The sequence below is a fragment of the Alexandromys fortis genome, unplaced genomic scaffold (genome assembly GCF_014885135.2).
Source record: "Alexandromys fortis isolate MF-2015 unplaced genomic scaffold, M_Fortis_MF-2015_v1.1 scaffold_2_1_26212458, whole genome shotgun sequence".
In the NCBI taxonomy this organism is placed as follows: domain Eukaryota; kingdom Metazoa; phylum Chordata; class Mammalia; order Rodentia; family Cricetidae; genus Alexandromys; species Alexandromys fortis.
The window spans coordinates 10449113-10469733 of NW_026067930.1; the positions used below are offsets into that span (position 1 = coordinate 10449113).

The 20621-nt window shown below is 40.1% G+C and overlaps 1 protein-coding gene across 1 annotated transcript in view; it reads left to right on the forward strand.

The window, feature by feature from the left end:
* Positions 1–20621, forward strand: part of Adcy8 (adenylate cyclase 8) — a 202978-nt gene that overhangs the window by 31372 nt on the left and 150985 nt on the right. Inside the window, exon 2 of the mRNA XM_050145415.1 lies at positions 14342–14491. Coding sequence (XP_050001372.1) covers positions 14342–14491 — 150 coding nt within the window. The remainder of the gene's footprint in view (positions 1–14341; positions 14492–20621) is intronic.

Below are 20621 nucleotides of genomic sequence, written 5' to 3' on the forward strand. Positions count from 1 at the left end.
GCTGAGGGCCAGGGGTCAATAAGTGTTTGGTTTTTGATTTTTGGGTTTCTTTTTCAAATATTTCATGAGCAAAGCAGTCATTATTTTAGGCTTTTCCAAACACACAGTAACTTTCCCCTCTATTCTGCTGTTCATCTTCTGCTTCTCCTCCTTCCCTGCTTTTTCTTCTCCTTCCTTCTCAATTCTTTAAATATATGTGTGTGTGTGTGTGTGTGTGTGTGTGTGTGTGTGTGTCATTCTTAGGTTGCCAGCTTCCCAGAGCCTGATTTACTATCCTGTGGCTGGTGGGCCCATGCATGAGGTCAGGAATGGGAGTTCCCTTTCCAGGATTGGAAGCAAAGCTGCAGCAAGCATAGGTAATTTGGTCATCCTACTGCCACTTGCTAGGTCTATGACACTGAGCAATTATTTAGCATTTATGAGGTAATACCTTACTATTATTTAACACAGATCATCCGTTAAAGCAGTATTTGAAAAATTCAAAGTACAGTGTCTAAAACGTGTCTGGATGTGTAAACAACCTCAAGATAGCTTGTCAGGAGGCTGGATGGGCTCTCTGAGCTCTCAGTCTGGAAACACTCTTGGAATACTCGGCCACTGCTATGTTTACCTCTCTGAACATAAATGGCACATATACTTACAACACGTTAATGGCTTTTTCAATTTGTACTATGGCCTATTAAATATCTCATGTAAACATTGTTATCTTCATTTTTCACCTGGTCTATTTTCTAAAGATTTGTTTATACCCTTTATTTCTTCTCTACCACTAGCCTTCCTATTTTTTCAGTCTTTACCAATTTTATTTCCCCTGACTATTATAGCCTTTAAAAACTCCATATTTAAGAAAATCTACTATTCCTACTCTTTTAATCTATTTGTGTGTGTGTTTATATCTATATCTGTGTTTGTGTGATATCTTTGGCAAAGACTACATCTTTCCACCTTTGCCACCTACCTGGATGTTAGTCTTTGAGCTCAAGACGTTCCCATGGTTCATTATTATTAGTCCAGCATGCCTTATCTTTTCTTCTGTTTCCTATGATTTTTCTTGCTTCTTTAAAGTTCGGGAAGCTTTCAGATTTCATTATGTGTTATTTATAATTCCTTGTCCAAATCACAAAGTGCAGGCAGGAAGGATGGCCGCGTGACTGACAGCTGGAGGGAGAGTCCACAGCCCCAGGAGAGGATGCTGTCAGGGACATTATCCTCCTCCCTGGTCTCTCCAGACTCCTGCAGATCCTCTTACACACTCCGTCCCTCCTCTTTATTCCCTGACCTCTCGAAGCATTTAGTCATGGTCAGGACCGCTCCTCATGCTATACCTCCACTGATTTCCTGAAACAAAAAAAAAAAAAAATGTGGTCATGCCACGTGCTTGCTCAAGTTCAACAGTGGCAGAAGAAACAAAGGAAACAATCACAACAACTGGTGGTATCTCTCTGGGAAAAGAGAATTCAAAGCCACCAACAGATTCTACTTCTCTCCAGTAAGAGCTACTGTTCACAAGAAGACAGATGGCAATAAACACTGTTTGTGGGAAGGTAAACTAGCCTAGCCACTATGGGAAACAGCATGGATGCTTCTCAATAAACGAGAGCAAGGCAGAACTGGCAGGTAATGGGGAAATCCCAATAGTGCTTCTACACCAGGGGAAAGCAACTAATCACGACGGAGAGGCATCCGAGCCTGCATGCTTATCGTGGTGTTATTCGTGGTAGTCAAGATACAGAAAGAACCTAAGAGTCCATTAATGGAACAGTGGCCACAGGAAATGTAAACTATTTCCACAACATAAAGGACAGCTGAAGTCTTGTCATTTACAAGGATATGGATAAACATGGAGGAAAGGTAACTGCCACTTAACATCACTCGGGTAGAACTTTGAAAGACTTTATCTCAACAGTTCAGAGTAGAAGACTGGTGTCACCAGAGGTTGAGAGCAATGAAAAGAGAAATTTGGGGAGACACCAGCCAGTGGATGCGATGTTAGATAGGGGAAGTAACTTCTGATGTTTGATTGCCCTGTAAGGTAACTATAATTAATGACCATATGTTGTTTGATTAAGAATATCTAGAAGGGAAAATCTTAAATATTCTTACCACAAAGAGACGATAAAAGTTCGACATAATGAATATTCTAATCATGCTAACGTGCTAATTATGTATTTCAAAGTACCACATTGTATATGTAAATATGCAATTATTTTGTATCTATAAAACATGACAATTTTAGGGCTAGAAAATGGCTTAGGACAAGACGTTTCCTGAGGACATATACCACACAAGTGTATTTACACCAGATAGGGAGTTCATGACATACAAAAGTATGGATACCACCAAAGTCCAACTGGTGAACCAATGAGTTTTCTGGTGTTAGTCGGGAATGTGGAGGAGGGTTACTTACAGGAACAGAAATGCCTCAAAGACAGCTGTGTCCGAAAAATCTGTCCCCACTGGGTGACAGATCCCAAAAGCTGGGAACCTGGAGCATGCTGCACGGCCTGCAGGTGACTCAAAAGGTTGAACAGTGTCCTCTCTAAGTGACTCCCTTGATCTCTTATAGTCAGTTTGGCATGTCTCCGCTTCTTCCAAGCACTTGCCTGGTTCAGTGTCTTCTTTATAGCTTAGTTCCTCTGAGAGAGACTCTAAGCAGTCTTTATTGTTTACTGTAGATGGGCACTTCTGTGTCTCAGCAGCTGCTCCCAAATAACAACAAGGAGGCTTAATATTAATTATAAATGCTCGCCTAATACCTCAGGCTTGTTGCTAGCTATCTCTTACATTTTAAATTAACCCATATTTCTTGTCTATGATCTGCCTCGTGGCTTGATATCTTTTCCCAGTATGACAAGTACATCTCTTTCTCTCTGCATCCCCCCCCCAATTCTGAAAGATTCCTTCTCTTGTTCCACATTCTCTCTTTTTTTTTCTGCAAGTTTTACCTAACCTCTACCTATCCAGCTATTGGCCAGTCAGCTTCTTTATTAACCCAATCACATATTCACACAGTATAGAGGAATATTCCATGGTTTACTCTTGGGAGGGAGGGGCAAGTGAATCTGGTCAGTTTTAGGGACTTCCTGAAGCTATTTTGGGTTGTTTACTGCTGGTGGGAGTCAGGCGAAAGGGAAACAGCAGATTCATTTATTTAGCAACAAGGAGAATCTTATATACCCTCCAGAGCATCACCTAGTCATTCCAATCTGTTGACATCACATGGTCGCACCTCATTGGCTAGGCACAATCAGGATATCTGACACCACCAGGCAGACTCTGGGTTGGCTTGTTTGTCAGCCTGGTAGGCCTTAACTTCCTACAGTTTCCCTTCTAGCTTAAGGGGCTTGCCAGCAATACAGAATGTTTCAATCTTGAAGGAAATTGCTACGCAACAATATGCAAAGTTATGGGTTATATGGTATGGATATGAAGGGCTTCCTACTGGCTCACATGCTGAGAGTTTAGTCTCCAGATAGTGTCATTATCTGAGACGCTATGGAACCTTTAGAAAGTGGAGCCCAGCCTCGTGAAGTTTGTCACTGGAGGAATGAATTTGAAGATTATACCTGCTTCCCAGTCTCTTCCAACCCCTTGCATGCCCCTGGCATGTGAGAGGCCTCCAATTTTACACATTCTAAGGCTATAATGTTGTTTCACAATGGGTGAGAATTGATGGGGACAGACCGTGGGCTAACAGCTCTGAAACGATGAGCCCAAAGCCATCTGTCCTTACTTGAAGTCATTTCTGTCAGCACTTTGCCACCAGAAAACTGACTGACACATTGAACATCTGCTCTCCACTCGGCATCTCTGCTTCTTGGAGTCAAATGTTGTCTCCTGTCACTCCAATGAGAAAGTTGAGGCTCAAAGGGAGAAATGCCTTGCCTAAGTTTACCTAGACGGGGCACAGTCAAGCTTAAGCTTGTAAACCCAGATGTGTATTCCTGACACTCCAGTATCTGGCAGCTACAAAGTTATGAGTGGGAGCTGATTCACTTGCTTTGAAAGAATCCCCACCTCAACCTCCCCTAATGCCCAGAGTCTGAACATCCCAGGAGTGTGTGGAGACAGTCACCACCACTGGATTTCCACCTTTACACATCCCAGTTCATACCTCATGTTCCCCTTCCGTAGCTCTGCCTCTGTCTGAAGTATCTCTGGTAATGGTCCCGTGAGCATCTCCATGAGGACTTGAGCCCATTAGCAGCAAGGCCTGGATGTGGGCATCTTCTCCCACACGACTGGGGTTGGAGAACCCAGGTGGTGACCATGGCTCCCGAATGTCCTGAGCTGTTTTCCGAAGAGCCAGTGGCTCTCAGAACCTTGTTTTACCCTAACTGTAGATGATACAATGTTCCTGGGGATGCTTTTGTGAGAAGAGATAAAAATGAAACTTCTGACAGGCAACAGGGCTTAGTTCACCCTGAAATGCTGCATGAATATCTGAAATGAAATATAACCAATCCTCAGCCATGGTCACGAGCCCTTTCCATGCATTCAGTCACTTATTTCTAATTTCTTAGAGCCACTAGGAAGTCAGTTCTTTTTTCTGGGCTGTGCAACATGCATCCCTCCCTTTCATCAGCTTCAAGTGTTAAGCCACAGGGTTAGTGTGATAGTTCAATTTATACATTAGGAACTAAGTTTAAACCCCACACACACACAAAACCTATGCTCAAAAAGCAAAAATAAAAATAAAACTCACCATGGTAGTACAGGATTGTAACGCCAGTGGGGAAAAAATAAAAATAAAAAACATAGAGACAGGCAGATCCCTGGAATGCACTGACTGGTTGACCATCCAGCTTAGCCTACTTGGAAAGCTCGAGGGCAATGATAAAATAAGAAACACTATCATAGTTAAGGAGACAGCATCTACAGAGCAACAGCCAAGGTTGCCCTCTAGCCTACACAAGTGCACACACACACACACACACACGCACACACACACACACACACATGAACACTCCCACACACACACTTGCACACAAATACATGCACATACAAATGCATACGTGCACACACATGCACATTTCCTACACACACACATTTGCACACAAATACACACACAAGAATGCATTACAAAAATGAGCACATGAATAGTACAGTGTGACCTGAGGACACTGATGCTCGGTGTGTTGACGGAGTAGATCTTGTCTGTGTGGAAGCGGTAGAGGCTCTGAGGTGGGGTGGTAGAGCACCACAGCTACAGGTTCAGGCTGGGCTGTGTTCCCCATCACCAGGATGCAATCCTCACCTCTGCCACTCACTTCCTTTATTGTCACAGGACAAATGATGGTGCAAAATCCATACAAGAATATATTGGAAAACACCCAAAAGCAAGTTCAACAATACCAATTTGCCACATGTCTTTCTGTTATTCCATTTCTAAAGATCTTAAGTAAAGCTAACAGGGGACAAACTCAGCTATCACCTACTCTGAGCTGCTCTTTCGATATACCCAGAACACTTCCGTGGAATTGTTTCCCATCTGCTGTGAATAGAGCAGGACTCCAGCCTTAAACTCAAATGCAGACCCTGAAGATGTTCTGCGCACAGTGTCTACTGCAACAAGAATGCAGGGCACCAGCAAACACAACTTTTGAGTGCAGAGGGAAGAAAAGTCTGAGAGATCCCTAGGACTACCCCTTCTCTTCGCCAACCCTAGAGGACAGGGTTGTAACATTACCCATTTAACGCTGGACATCAGTGGATCTTTCTGGAATGACAACATTTAGATCAAGTGGTGCAGATGATTCTGAGTGTCTTCCAAACGGTCCACACTGTGGCTGCCATCCCAGGAAGGATGTGAGGTACCCTGCTTCCTGGAGATTATTTCTAGTTCCTGTGGTTGGAGAACTGAGCTGGTCAAAGGGAAGAAAGGGTCCATATTTGGATGAATTTATGGAAAGCTTTTCACATCAAAGTGACTGATGACCTATTACCAGTGATTAGAAATCTAGATCAAAGAGGCGGGCAATTGGTATCTTCTCAAATGAGGGTATGAGATGCAATACATGCTTACAGTACTCGGGCAAAGTGGGCCCAGGGCTAAGACATGGAGTTTCAGTGGATACAGTCTCTGTCCCTGGAGGATTCAGACTTTAGGAAGCTTGATGAATGTATGCAAAGGAGACCAGAATTCTGCCAAGCTAATCTTCAGTTCATTTATGGGAAGTAGATTCCAGTCCTCCAACCTGGGAGGCTGTCCCGGCAGATTGACTTGGAAGCTTTCCAAATTAGGGACCCAAACACCTGTCAGAGATCTGCATCTTCAATTACCCAGGAGATTCCAAGCAGAGTAATTCCCATGACTGGCATCAGCTTTGTCTCCTTCCATTTTCTCATAATCCACACAAAGACCCATCGGTGAGGCCTGTTCCTTTGAAATATATGAAAAAAAAATTCAGCCATATTTCCATATCTGCAATTATCCCCCACACTTACACAGGACTAAGCCAAGAGTTGTTCCTCCATGAGGCTTTTGAAAGGTAAGTCTAGCTTGTCTCTCTGGCTCCATCCTTTTATACTGCAATCTATTCCCAGGCATTGCAACCTTGAACATATAAATAAGTCACATTTTTCTCTGGTCAGAGCTCTCAGGCATTCAAACCATTAGGAGAGAAAGGCCATTGGTATTAGCATGACTCAGGACCTAACTGTTCTGTCATGTTATGACCTTTCAGAGCTCGCCTGAAAGAGAGTCCCTCAACTTTCCCCTCTAGCAGGTCTACAGTGTGCTGCATAATGAGATTCTGTTTCTCAGAGCCTTTGCCCACTCTGTTCCTCCCTCTTGAAATGACCTTCTCCATCATCCCCATAACCAGCTTTTTATTTCTCCTCTGCTTAAGTACTTTTTTCTATTCGTTGAATGATTGATTTACAGGTCAAATGCATGTTATGATGTGCATAAGGAGGTCAGAGGACAACTTCTTGGAGATGGTTCTCTTCTTCCATCCTGTGAGTCCTGATGTTCAAACTCAGGGTGTCAGGCTTGGGTGCAAGTGCCTTTACCTACTCAGCAATTCCATTGGCCCTCAAATGTTTTCTTATTGCAGAAGCTTTGCTAACTTCCCAGAAGTTAGTGACCCCACTATCCTCTTCATTATGCCCTATTCTTTTACATAATGTTTTATTATGGTAAGCACTGTGACCACTATGTATCATTTTTTGGTTTCCTTGTTAACTGTGTCCTGTTCCTAGAATGGGCTCTATCTTCTTTGAATACTACTAATTCATAAGATTGTGTCCGACCTGAGCCATCACTGTGGTTAGAGTGAGGACCAGAGTTCAGATCCCCAGAGTCTATACAACTGTTAGGTAGACCTGATAGCCCATCTGTAATTCCAGGACATCAGAAACAGAGATAGAAAATCCCAGAAGCAAGTTGGAGAGGCTGGTTAACTGTATTCACATCTAAAGAGATGCTTTAAAGATACAGTGAAACAGCAGGAGCCCGGGTTGAGCTGTGTAGCTGGATAGATCACAAAATACAACAAATCTGAGACAGCACACAGAAAAAGCACTAATGGGCCACTCCTTGAAATGCCACCCCCAAATGCCATAGCCACTAAAAAGTAGCATTTACCTCATCACAGTAGCATAATAATAATTGAATGATTTATATATTCTTAGATTCTTATTAGATAGCATTAGACAGATTAGATTACGTGATAATAAAATTATTTGTAAGATCAATGGCATCCAGACGCTGAGGGCCTGTGGAGGATGGCTTGCCTGTGGACTCTATTCTTCTCTTCTTGCATTTTCCTTTACTGAAAATGTTCCTGTCGATCTTATTTCCCCCATCTACAGTCTCATTTCACACTTAACTCAAACCTACTGGCATTCGTTTTGCTACATTACCATAGGTTACTCCCCCGATGAATTTTCCCCCAATAGCTGACCATTTAACCTTTTAGCAACATCTTTCCTCTTTGACATATGCATATCATATGCAAGCCCGGTATGATTTTGATCATGTATGTCTTTATCATGTACTTTCATTTTTCCAGTAATTTTCAATTGAATATCTCTATTGGTACAATTTTAATTATTATAACATAAAGGCATTTGTTACTGTGGTTGGTCAAGACCCACTGTAAGTTACTTTTGTAGAAAATGTATTTAATATTCATAAAATCATTCATGAGAATAGCACATGGCATGTTTAGTGCAATCTTTTTTAAACTGCAAAGCAAGTTGAATAGTATTTATATAGCTAATGATAGCATTCCTTTACTGAAATGGCTCCTTCGAAGCTTGTCTAAATTCACTCGCTGTCTAGCACATTTGCTATATTAGCATTTGTTAGGGATATTGTTTGATGTCTGTACATTTATCACTGTTACTTCCAGACCATCATCATTCACCCATATCTTGTAAATGATGATTAGTGGTACATAAGGAAGTTATTCATTAATTCATGTGGCCATTCATCAAATACTTAGCACATAGAAATGCAGAACAATTCAGAGACTCATTGTCAAGCAGTAAAGTAGTGTGCAAGGCAGTGGGTATCAGTCAAGCTGAGCAACTATCACATCTGTATTGTAGGAGTAAAACAATCCACTGTGGTTTATAAACATCAGCCAATCAGGCAAGCAAATAAGTATGTAATTACAATTAGTGATGAACACATAGGCTGCAAGAATCACAAATGTCAGGGAAATCTGACTATGATAAAGTGGAAAACTATAATAAAACTAGTAGCTGGCAAGTAAGAGGAATCAGCAAGACAATAAATCTCATGAGAGGTGCCCGAAAGTAGAAAGAACACCGCAGGCAGGCTTGGACTCAAATGACTTTTAACTCAGAATTGACTCCAGAAGGAAACTGAGTCACATGTGGGTTCCCATAGAAAAGTCCAAAAAAGGAAAAAACCTTAGGGAGTATCAGAATTCATGTAGATGCTGGTATAGTATAGTAAGTATACTAGCTATACTTTTAAATAGATCCTTCACCACCTATAAACCCTTCACTGAGAACACAGACATGGTATCCAAGGCACAAGCTGGCCAGCCAGACTAGCCATATCAGGTAGCTCTGGCTTCAGGTAAGAGGCTCTGCCTTGAACAAAAAATGTGGAGTGTGACCAAAGAAGATTCCTAATGTCAACTAGTATTTCGCTGTATATATGAACACGTAAGCATGCTCATTTACACATTATGCATGCAAATACACATCTGCAAGCATGCACACACACAAACATGCACATACGTATAAAAAAAGGAAGAAAAGTAATTGTCAGGCTTGTATATCTTAGTCCATACCTAATCTGGACGTGGGTATCACTATACAAGTTTAGTCTTGACTTATAGACACTCATCCGTGGTACTGCGGCTCTTCATTTTCTGCATTATCGGTCCATGAGTGGATAGGAATGTTTACAGTTTTTCATGGGGATCACAAGCTCTCTAATAAATGAACAGGGACTTCATACTAATTATAAATGCTCAGCCAATAGCTTAGGCTTGTAACTAACTAGCTCTTACAATTAAACCATATTTCTTATCTACGCTCTGCCACATGGTGGTACCTTTTTTCAACATGGCATGTTCATCTTGTTTCTCTCTATCCGCCTTCTTCCCCATGCTCTCATTTTGCCCACAAGTCCCACCTAACCTCTACCTGCCCAGGTATAAGCCAATCAACTCTTTATTAACCAATGAAAGTAATACCTATTCACACTGTACAAAAAGATCATTCCATAGTACAGGAGTGCAATCAATTTTATTTTGACTTGGCACCCTTGTGAAACTCTTTCTTGTCTAACAATTTTACTGCAGAGACTGCAGGAATTTTCACACATGTCGTCCTCTCATCTGAAAATAGCAATGGCACAATTCTTCTAATGCTCTTCCTTTCCAAACGCCTCGTGAACTTAAGGAATTCCAGTGTGCTTGTTGGTTTGTTTCGTCAGAGTGGCCAGGACGTGAGAATAGTATTGTAGTGATAACATGTAGTTATAATATGTTAATAAATGATTTCCAAACCATTAATCAAACACTTTCAACCTTTTACTGAGTGGCATATTGCTTCAAGTGTTTGTGTTTCTGTTGACTCTAATATTCCACTTTGTGGTCAGAAAAGTTGGTTTCTGTTCTGAGAATTTCATCTATAAAAAAACTATTGAGTTTTACCCATGCTTTTTATATTATGGGATATTTATGCATATGCGAATATATCAGATTTAATAATGTTAAATTATCCACAAATTCTTAGAAAATAAAACCCAAGCTTAGTCAAGTTATCTTTTCTATATATTTATAGCTTCAATTATTTGTTGTTATGTCTGAAAATTCACCTACTCGTGATTATGAACAAAATTGAAACTGCTGTATCTTAACTAATAGTTTCAGCATATCAATATTATGCTAGTCCAAGGAAGACACTGTGACATACATCTGCAATTCTAGCACTCAGGAGACTAAGGCAGGAGAATTGCAAGTTCAGTGCCAGATCTGTTCCAAATAAGACAGCCTCATAAACTGAGTTGGGGAACCTTCATTACTTCTATTCTTTGGAATAGATAAAACGTTTAGAATTTTTATCTCACAATTGTTTCATAGTTATCTGATGAACCTATCAGAGTTTGTAGACTCCCTTGTGGGAAGAGTTTTAATTATGGTTATACGTATTTAATTTTCTTTTCTTTTTTGATTCTACTTCAGAAACGACGCACTTTCAGAAACATCTTAATTATATTTGAGATCTTCTCACAATAGACTCCATAATTAGCATTATTATTTATTAAATTCCTCAAAGCCTTTAATTTCCTGGTTTTTATAATCTTTAATACTGATCTTTTATACTTTTTCTCTTTACTCAACTTGCAAAGAAGTGTTTCTGTTTTACTGTCCTTGGCAGAAAAGAAGCAATCAAGTTTATTGGTTCTTTAGACTTTATCCTTTTTTTTTAAATTTCATTGCTTGTTCCTATTGTATTGCTTTTTCCTTATATATACCTTGTGTTTATCCTGGGGCTTACTTTGTTTTATTAGGTTTGATATGATTTTGATAATTCTTTATGTTTAGTGGCCAGCACGTTCATCTTCGACCTCTTTTTAACTACTAAGTTTTGTTCTGTGGTATTTTCACTATCCCCCAGCCATCATTTTCCATTACAAGATTATGATGTATTTTTAGATCAACATAATATATAGATTTTGTATATTATTTTTAATTTTAAGCACATGGTATTTATGATTACTCTTAGTACATTGCTTTGTCACTTGATGGCATTATAGCTGTATCAGTTATTTTTCTGTTGCTGTGATAGAACATTAGGGCCTATTTGAGTTTATGGTTCCAGAGCTTTAGGGTCCATCACAGTGGAGAGGGCAAAGCAACAGGTGGCAGACATGGCAGCTGGAGCCGAACACTGAGAGCTGAGGACTGCCTCTTCAATCACAAGCAGGAGGCAGAAAGAGTGACCTAGGGATAGCACAAGAGTTTTGAAACCTCAAAAGCCTTCCGTCAGTGACATATTGCTTCTAGAAAAGCCCTACCTCCGTAGTCTACTCAAACAGTGCTGCCAAATGGGGACAATGGATTTAAATAACCGAATTTGTGGGAGCCCATTCTCATTCAAACCACGACAGCAGTCATTCACTGGGTTTGTTTGATGGCAGTTCTTTAAAATCTGAAGAAGCTAGCTTCTCTTAAGATGTGTCTACAGTTCTCAATGTTTCTCTGTGAAGAACTTCAGCTACCTAATTCTTTGATACTATACTCCATTTAACAATAATTGATTGAAAGAATTAGCTCAAGCTTTTTAATTAATTATTTTATTTTATATTTTTATTATTTATTTTTATTTGTTTTGGTTTTTCGAGACAGGGTTTCTATGTGTAACAGCCCTAGCCATCCCGGAACTAGCTCTTGTAGACCAGGCTGTCCTTGAACTCACAGAGGTCTGCCTATCTCTGACTCCTGAGTGCTGGGGTTAAATGCATGTGTTACCATGTTTTTTTTTTTTTTGATACAGTAACTACAGAAAATAGATTCCTATTATACTGATCTATAAATAATTACACATATTTTATTATATTTTGAGACTATATTATTAAATGTGTTAAAATTCAGAATTTACATTTCCTGATACATTGGATACTTCTCTCTTATGTAGTGACTGCACTTATCCCTAGTAATACTCTTTTTTAAAATACATAGTATTTGTTTAACACAACTAACTTAATTTTGTTAGAAAATTTCAGAATTTTTATGTAAGTGTATTTAGGAACATCTCATCAATAAAATAGATTACATCTTCCTATTTAATATGGAAATAATTCTGATAGTATGGAAAAACTAGATCCCCAATGTCTAATTTTGTCCTACGACTGTTTACAAGATTGGTTTTGGCTTTTAGCATTTGGCCTTTTATGTGTACAGGCGTATTTTGTTCACATTTAGCCTCTGTGGCCTTTACTGAGTTTCTTGAATCTGAAACTGCTTCCATAAAAATTGGTAAAAACATTGGCTCTTTAAACAACTTTTCTGCCACATTCTCCTTTTCCTTTTCCTATGACAATCTAAGTCATAGGCATGTTGGAATTTTCAATACTGTCACCCACATTATTAAAGCCCTTAAAAGTGTTTCTTTTTTCTCAATGGGCATTTTCGCCTGATGCTTATCTTATGAACTGCCTTAACATCATTCAGAATTTGCATCTGTGTACAGGTGCGAGCCTGCGTTTTCTGCTGCTCTGCTTACTCCCGGTCTTTTCATTCCTCGTAGAGTACTTACTTGCCCTTGGCTTTAACTGAGCAGTTAAAAGCTGCAGTGAATTTTGGCTGCTAATTCTGGCATCTGGCTCCAGTCAGAATGGGTGTCTCTGTTGATCATCTTATCTCAGGAGAGGGAGAGATACACAGCTCCTTCTATGCTCTATAACTTTATAGCATGTTTGGGAAATTGTGAGTAACTGGTAAACTTTTTCATCATCTGGAACTGGTGGTTTTCTATTTGGTTTCTTTTTGTAAAATGTCTAAATTAATTGAAATCAAATGAAAATCTTTACCTCTTGATCTGTAGTCCCAATCTCAGTTCTGATCCTTAATCCTCAAGTCAATCACTCTTTATCTACTCCGTGCATGTGTCCTTCAGGAAACGGTTTATATAATAACTTTGGGAACCAGGAAGGCACTTCAATGGTAGAGTACTTACTTAGCATTCCCCAGGTTCATTTTTAGCCACATCCCAAATATTAGATTCCTTTCACAGCTTCTCTTCATTTAATGATTCATTCCTTTATTTATTTTTAAGATACAGTCTCAAAGAGTAGCCCAGGCTAGCCTCAAACTTGCAGCAATCTGTTGTGAGGTATTTGTACACTCTGTGAAAATGTATTGCTGTGATTGGTGTAATAAAAAGCAGAATGACCAATAGCTATGCAGGAGGTATAGGTGGGATTTTGAAGAAAAGAAAGGAAGAGAAGGAGGAATTTAGGTGTTCGGGAGATACCAACAAGCCATGGAGAGAGTTGAATATAGAGAATGAAAGAAAAATAAAACAGATGAATAGAAATGGGCCCATTTAAGTTTTAAGAGCTATTAGGAACAAGCCTAAGCTATAGGCTGAGTTTTCATAATTAATAATAGGTCTCCATGTTGTTATTTGTGAGTTGACAATCCAAAGGAAAGTCCAATTATAGCAATCCTTCTACCTTAGCCTCCTGACTGCTGGGATTATAAACATGAGCCATCATATCTGCCTCCTTTTGGGAATTCATTCTTTGTGTTAGCCATTATGTGCTGATGTTTTGTTGTTGTTGTTGTTGTTATTTTGTTTTATTTTTGCCTTGAGTTGATGGCTAGTCATGATTCTGTCAAAAAAACATCAGAGCAGTAATAAAAACAGCACATTCACTAACTAATAGTGAATGCATGCTTTGTGGTGACATCAGAACACAGCACATTCTGCACTCTCTGCAGTGACATCAGAACACAGCACATTCACTACTAGTGAATACATGGTCTGATCCTTTCTGGTTTCTTAACTTCATCTATCCCTAGCCTATTAAAGACCCAACATTTCAGGTAATGATGTAGTAAGGTGGTGAACTGGAGAACCTCACAGCCTTTTCTTATCTAGTCAAAGTCCAGGCTCAGACTTGAGGACAAAATGGCAGTTTTGAATTGAGTCATCAAGAAAGGTCTGTCTGAAAAGTGACTTTTGGTGCAAGATCAGAATGAAAAGTATCATTGGGCCAACGTGACCCAAGACATTTCGGCTGCTAAAAAAGACTTCCTTCTAAAATATTTACTTATCTTGATCTTTGCCTCTGAGCAGCTGCTGTTTGACTCATCTAACCAGGATGTTTGGAATTGTCTCACAGGTCCTGGCCCAGGTGGTGCTATTCATGTGCATGAACACAGCTGGGATCTTCATCAGTTACCTGTCGGACCGCGCCCAGCGCCAGGCCTTCCTGGAGACACGGAGGTGTGTGGAGGCGAGGCTACGCCTGGAGACAGAGAACCAAAGACAGGTACCAAATGCAAGACCGTGTTTCAGATGTCACTGAGACAGTCTTTTTATCCTAGCACAGGAAACTTCCTTCCAAACACATCCTGCTTTGCCAGCGTTCTCTCCAACTGTGGGATCCCAGAGTCTAAAAGACTCATGTTAGACTTTGAGTTAATGTAGGTTGTTCTTATTCTCCACATTGTTTTCTATAAGATATAAACACCTCACAGACACCTGTAACTGACATTACTATTTGGGACTAAGGCAATCATTCTCAAAAATCACCAGCACCCTCTTATTTGCATTCCTTCTTTAAAACTATAAATTATTATTTCAGATAATGTTTTCACAACATAGGAATTTAAACTATAAACTCATAGCTGGGCAGTGATGGCTCACACCTTTCATCCCAGCACTTGGGAGGCAGAGGGAGGTGGTTCTCTGTAAATTCTAGATCAGTCTGGTCATATATGATTCTAGGACAGCCAAGGCTACAGAGAAAAATTATATCTTAACAAACAAACAAAAATACTATAAACTCATAAAAGATCCTGATATTTACCAAGTTGTTCATACTTCACCCTGGTTTTGGGGAAGTATAGTACACAAAATAAATTCAGCAAACCTGAAGCCAAACATAGACTAAAGAACAATGTAGACAAAGAAGTTTAGATGGGGTTAGAGAATTGGAGAAATGAGTTTCTGTTTGAAAAAAAACATTGAAATAAATAAGAATTTTAGACATATTGCTTTGGAAGATTTATAGAGCTTAAAAATAGTTTGTAGCAAATGATATGCTTTTCTAGAATGAGATATGCTTTCAAAGGATGAAGATTGGCTCCTAGTACAGCTAATCAGATGTGAAAACTCCATTTATTCCACTGTTTTTGAAAGCAATTGTTAAAGAAAATATTAAGAATGTACTGAAAACCTGCATTAGAACCAACATACAGGCTCCTAAATTTACATATTCCTGGGAGTTGTATGCATAGTGGATGGATTAGCGATACCATAGCCGGCTCTTCTTCTTGCAGTTATGTGTGTACTGTACCACATCCATTCTAAATCCTCACTAATGGGTTGTGACATTCTGCAGCAGCTGTGAGGGGAGACAGATGGCTCCACATTGCAATTGTCTTTTACTCTTTTGTGGGGGGGGGCACCACCCAGCTCCCAAATAAATCACATACCAGTCTTATTCTTTTTTATATATGCCTGACTTCAGCTTGGTTTGTTTCTAGCCAGTTTTTCTTCATTTAAATTACCCCCTCTATCTTTTGCCTCTGTATTTACTTCTTACTTCTGTATTTCTTATTCCGTGGTTGGCTGGTGGCTGGGTGGCTGGCCCCTTCTTTTCTTCTTGTTCTCTCACTCCTTCTTCTCTCCTCCTAGATTTTTTTCTCCTCCTTTTTTCTCTCTGTCTGGCAGTCCTGTCTATCCTTTCTCCTTCCTTACTATTGGCCCTTCAACTCTTTTTTTTAGACCATCAGGTGTTTTAGACATGTAAAATAACACAGCTTCACAGAGTTAAACAAATGCAACATAAAAGAATGCAACACATCTTTGCATCATTGAAACAAATGTTCCACAGCATGAACAAATGTAACAAATCTTGAAATAGTATTCTACAACACTGCATTTTTAAAGCATTTCTTTAGTGGAATCATGGGAAGTCAACGAACCCAGGTCTGTGCTATAATGGATGTATCAGACAAGCTGGGTCCAACCTCTTGGGCCAAGACTCACAGCACAGAAGACACCACTGACCTTGCAGATTCTGCATCAATGGTAGGGAATTCAGAAGAGGAAACCTCTCAGTTAATGCCTAAAAACATTGCAGAACCTCCTTAATAGCTGTTTTATAGGTTCTCTGAATAGCTCTGAGGATCGGTTAGAAAAATTCTCTCCCGAAAGGAAAGCACTTCATATAATAAAGATCTCCAGGAGTGTGTATTATGTTCCTGTGTGAAACAGAGCCATTGCCAGACTAGCACATCAATCTTTCTGGGTGACTTGTGCCAACTCAGAAAAAAAAAAATAAACTCGCCATGTTAATAATTTATGCAGCTGTTGATCCTGATGGTCTATCACAACAAGAACCACACTGTGCGTGAGTCTTCAGCATGCTATTTGCAGTGTTTATAAAATACTGGAGGCACTGATAATTGATGCTTCTTATCCTTAAGGTTCTTTTTCTGTTCTTCAGTCCCAAGCGTTTTATAATCACAGTAATACAGCTATCTAACTGCATGGATTCTTCTACTGCCATCCATCCCTAATGATAATTTGTTGAAATAGGAGCGGCGGCGGGCTGCGTCCCCAGCACCCCAGCCGCCTGCTAGCTTATGCCCGAAATAACAACACACAAACTGTATTCATTTAAAGACTGATTGGCCCATTTCTATCTAGCCTCTTCTAGGCTAATTCTCGCACCTGGACTAGCCCATTTCTAATAATGTGTGTAAGCACCCCAAGGTGTGCTTACCGGGAAGATTCTAGCCTACGTCCATCCTGGGTCTGAGCTGCAAGGGAGAGCAGAGCCTGGCATCTCTGCTCCAGAGAGCAGAGCTGTCTAGTCTCTCCGGGGGCAGAGCAGAGTCTGACCTCACTTCTTCCTCTCAGCATCCTATTCTGTTTACTCCTCCCACCTATGTTTTAACCTATCAGGGCCAAGGAGTTTCTTTATTGCTTAACCAATGAAATCAACAGATTGATATATGACACTCCCACATCAATAATTAATTTATTTTTTATTTGTGTGTGTATGTGTGTGTGTGAATGGACATGTATGTATGTGGGAAGATGCTCCTGTCTGTGTGTGTACAAGGAGAACAGAAGATGGATGTCAGGTGTCATCCTCTGTTCCTCTCCAATTACTACTTTTGAGGCATGTTCTTTCTCTGAACCTGGGACTCACAGTTTTCTTGGTTACTCTGGAAATCATCAAGTCCCAGAGACCAACCTATCGTCGACCCTCTGAGTTTTTCTAGCTTGTTATGTGAGGTCCAGAATCCAAACTCTAGTCTTAATGACTATGTAGCAAAAGGCTTTCTCCTCTGCCAGGCCATCTCTCCAGATCCTTAGCTTATATTTTTACTGAATAGAAGGAGAAAGAAATGTGCCAGGATGACAATGTAAACACTCCAAATGCAGACAGTCCAAAGTCTAGTAGAGTTTTGTCATAGTCTATTGCTCCCTAGTGGAGCTGCCTACACTACTGGGTTCTCATCCTTACGGCAGCCACCCATTCACCACTCAGTATTTTCCGCATTGCATTTGCATGGCGTTAGATAAAGCATATATAAAAATACAAATTTACGGAGCAGTCCTGTTGGTTTGTGGACAAAACCAACTATCTACTATCACTTAGTAGATTATTCGTTGTAAAAATTAAGCAATATATCCTGTAACCTTATAGACCCATATTCACAGAAATAATCAAATACACCTCACATGGTGTTCCCTCCTTCCCCTAGTACCTAAGACAACTGGCTCTGTATCACTCAGTGCCAAAGTGACTTCCCACTGACATTTGGTCTCTGCTGCAGGTTTCCATTATCCCTGGGAACATCCTTTGTGGTAGAAGGGCAAAGGAGTCCAGCGAAAAACACACAGGCTTTTGAATGAGAATGTCCTGGATTTGAAAACTTTGCTTGGTTACTATTTTGGCGAGCTGAGAATAATCTGAGTCTTCTTTTCTCTATCCACAGCAAGGATATAATAATATCCTGCCTGAAAAGCCTCCTTAACAATTTGAAATATTGTGTGCAATGCCTTCTTCGCAAGTCAGTGAAGAGTTTCCATTAGCGCTATTTTGTATAATTATTTATGTGACTCAGCCAATTCAGCTCAGTCCCAAGAGGACTCATTTGGGAAAACATTATGAATTGGCCTGTCTCGTTTGAAAGAAGGTAGAGTTCTTTAGCTGGAGGGTAGGCAGCATGAGGGCTTGCCTTAAGCACGCAGCAGCTAGACCTCATCACCATTACACTTCATCTGTATTTTTCAAAATATTATGTGTCACTGACGAATACATCCCCATTTACCTCTTAGAGCTAATTATGATACTGCAATGGCTCATAATTCTCTACGATGCAAAGGAGGTACCAGAGGAGCCTAAATAACAGATGGCAAATGCTATCTGGATAATTATCCCAAAGGATCCTTACCAGTATATTTTTTTTTCAACTGAAAGTGAAAGCTGAAGAAGCCAGGTTGAACACAAATAGTCACGTTTTACGGGCTTTTTCAAGTATGGGCTTTATCTTGTGGTAGGACACAAAGGGGGTATCTAGATAACTTGTTCGTTCAATCGTAAGCTGACTTATTTGTTGTGGATGGTTTACAACGGGGAGTTCAGCTGAACATTAGGAGCAGAATGTGGGCAGTCATCAGCCTTGGGACTTAAAGTTTATTGGGTAAGGACATCTCCAAGGGTAGTTGTGGCAGTAGAGGTTGGGTCACAGATAACCTGCAAGCATATAAAGAACTTCCTAAAAAGAAACACCGTCCAAACTGACCCATGGATGCGATTCAGCACAGTGAAGTAATGACAAGTACCCCGCCCTGGGCAAAACACATAAGACTATCTTGGAAGAGAACACAGTTTGTAGGTGTAGCCTATAAAAAGCCTCACAATTCTTCACTCAACTTGTCATCTGTATAAACACTCATCCATAGTGTAGACAGAGTCAAGAAAGACTTACTTTTCACTCCCTATAGGGTCTCAAGAATGAGTAGAATTTCAGTTATTTAAGATAGTGAGGATAGTACTGATAGATAATCTACTGATGTTTGGCACTAAGTTTTGTCGTATTCCATTTAGGAAGTTGTGCACTTCTTCAGTGGAACGCTGCCGCTCTCCATACACTGAACATACAAGCCCAGAAGAATGGCATATTAATAGACATGTTAATGCAGAAGGGCCAAATTTCATGGGATCCGACACTCAGATAAAGAACTATAGGTAATATAGCTATTGCTATATTATGTATATATATATTATATTATAATAATGACTGCTGGGATGGGAAGAATTATCTCTCCCAGAGACGAACCCCTATTGATTACTTAATACAAAGTGAACAGTCCTGAAACCACATATACAAAAACACAACTACAAAAATGAAACAGATTCGGCAGGTTGTAGTTATATATTTGTGCATATGTATTGTCTTAGAAAGGGGTTCTATTGTTGTGATAAAATACCATGACCAAAGGAAGTTAGGGAGGAAAGGGTTTATTTGACTTACAAAATTCCACATTGTAGTCCATCACTGAAGGAAGCCAGTACAGGAACTCAAACAGGAACGTGGAGGCAGGAGCTGATTAGAGACCCCAGAGAGGTGCTGTTTATGGATATGCTTAGCCAATGTTCTAATGCCGTGAAGAGACACCATGACCACACAACCTTTATAAAGGAAAATATTTCATTGGAACTGGCTTACAGTTTCAGAGGTTTAGTCCATTACCATCATGGTGGGAAGCAGGCACCACACAGGCAGACTTGGTGCTGGAGAATTAGCTGAGAGCTCTATATCTGGATCAGCAGGCAACTGGAAAAAAGAGAGGATGGGCCCGGTTTGAACATTTAAAATGCAAAGTACACCTTAGTAACACACTTTCTCCAAGAAGGTCACATCTATTCAAACAAGGTCACATGTCCTAATCCTTTCAAATAGTGTCACACCATATGAACCCATAAGGGGCCATTTTCATTCAGAACACCACAGAGAAGAAAAAGATCTCTTTTAGCTTACAGTTCCAGAGGGATAGAGTCCATCATGGTGCGAAGGAATGAGGGTAGGATCACAGTCCATGCACACACAGGAAGCAGAGAGAGAGAGATAGAGCAAACAGTAAATGGGGCAGAGGTAAATTCTCAAACCCCCAGTCCAGTGCTGTACTTCCTCCAGTAAGGCTTCGTCTACCAAAGGTACAGTAATCTTCCCAAACAGCATCACTTACTAGAGACCAAGTGTTCACCTGAATGAGCCTATGGGGAGGACATTTCTCATTCCTCCTTCATCTACATTTCTCTTGTTTCAAGACCACCAGAGATTAGTGCAAAAGCAGCTTCTATCTCTCATTCATCTGATATTCTGACATTTGCCTAGCATTTTTATTAACACTTATTTAACTGGATATTATTG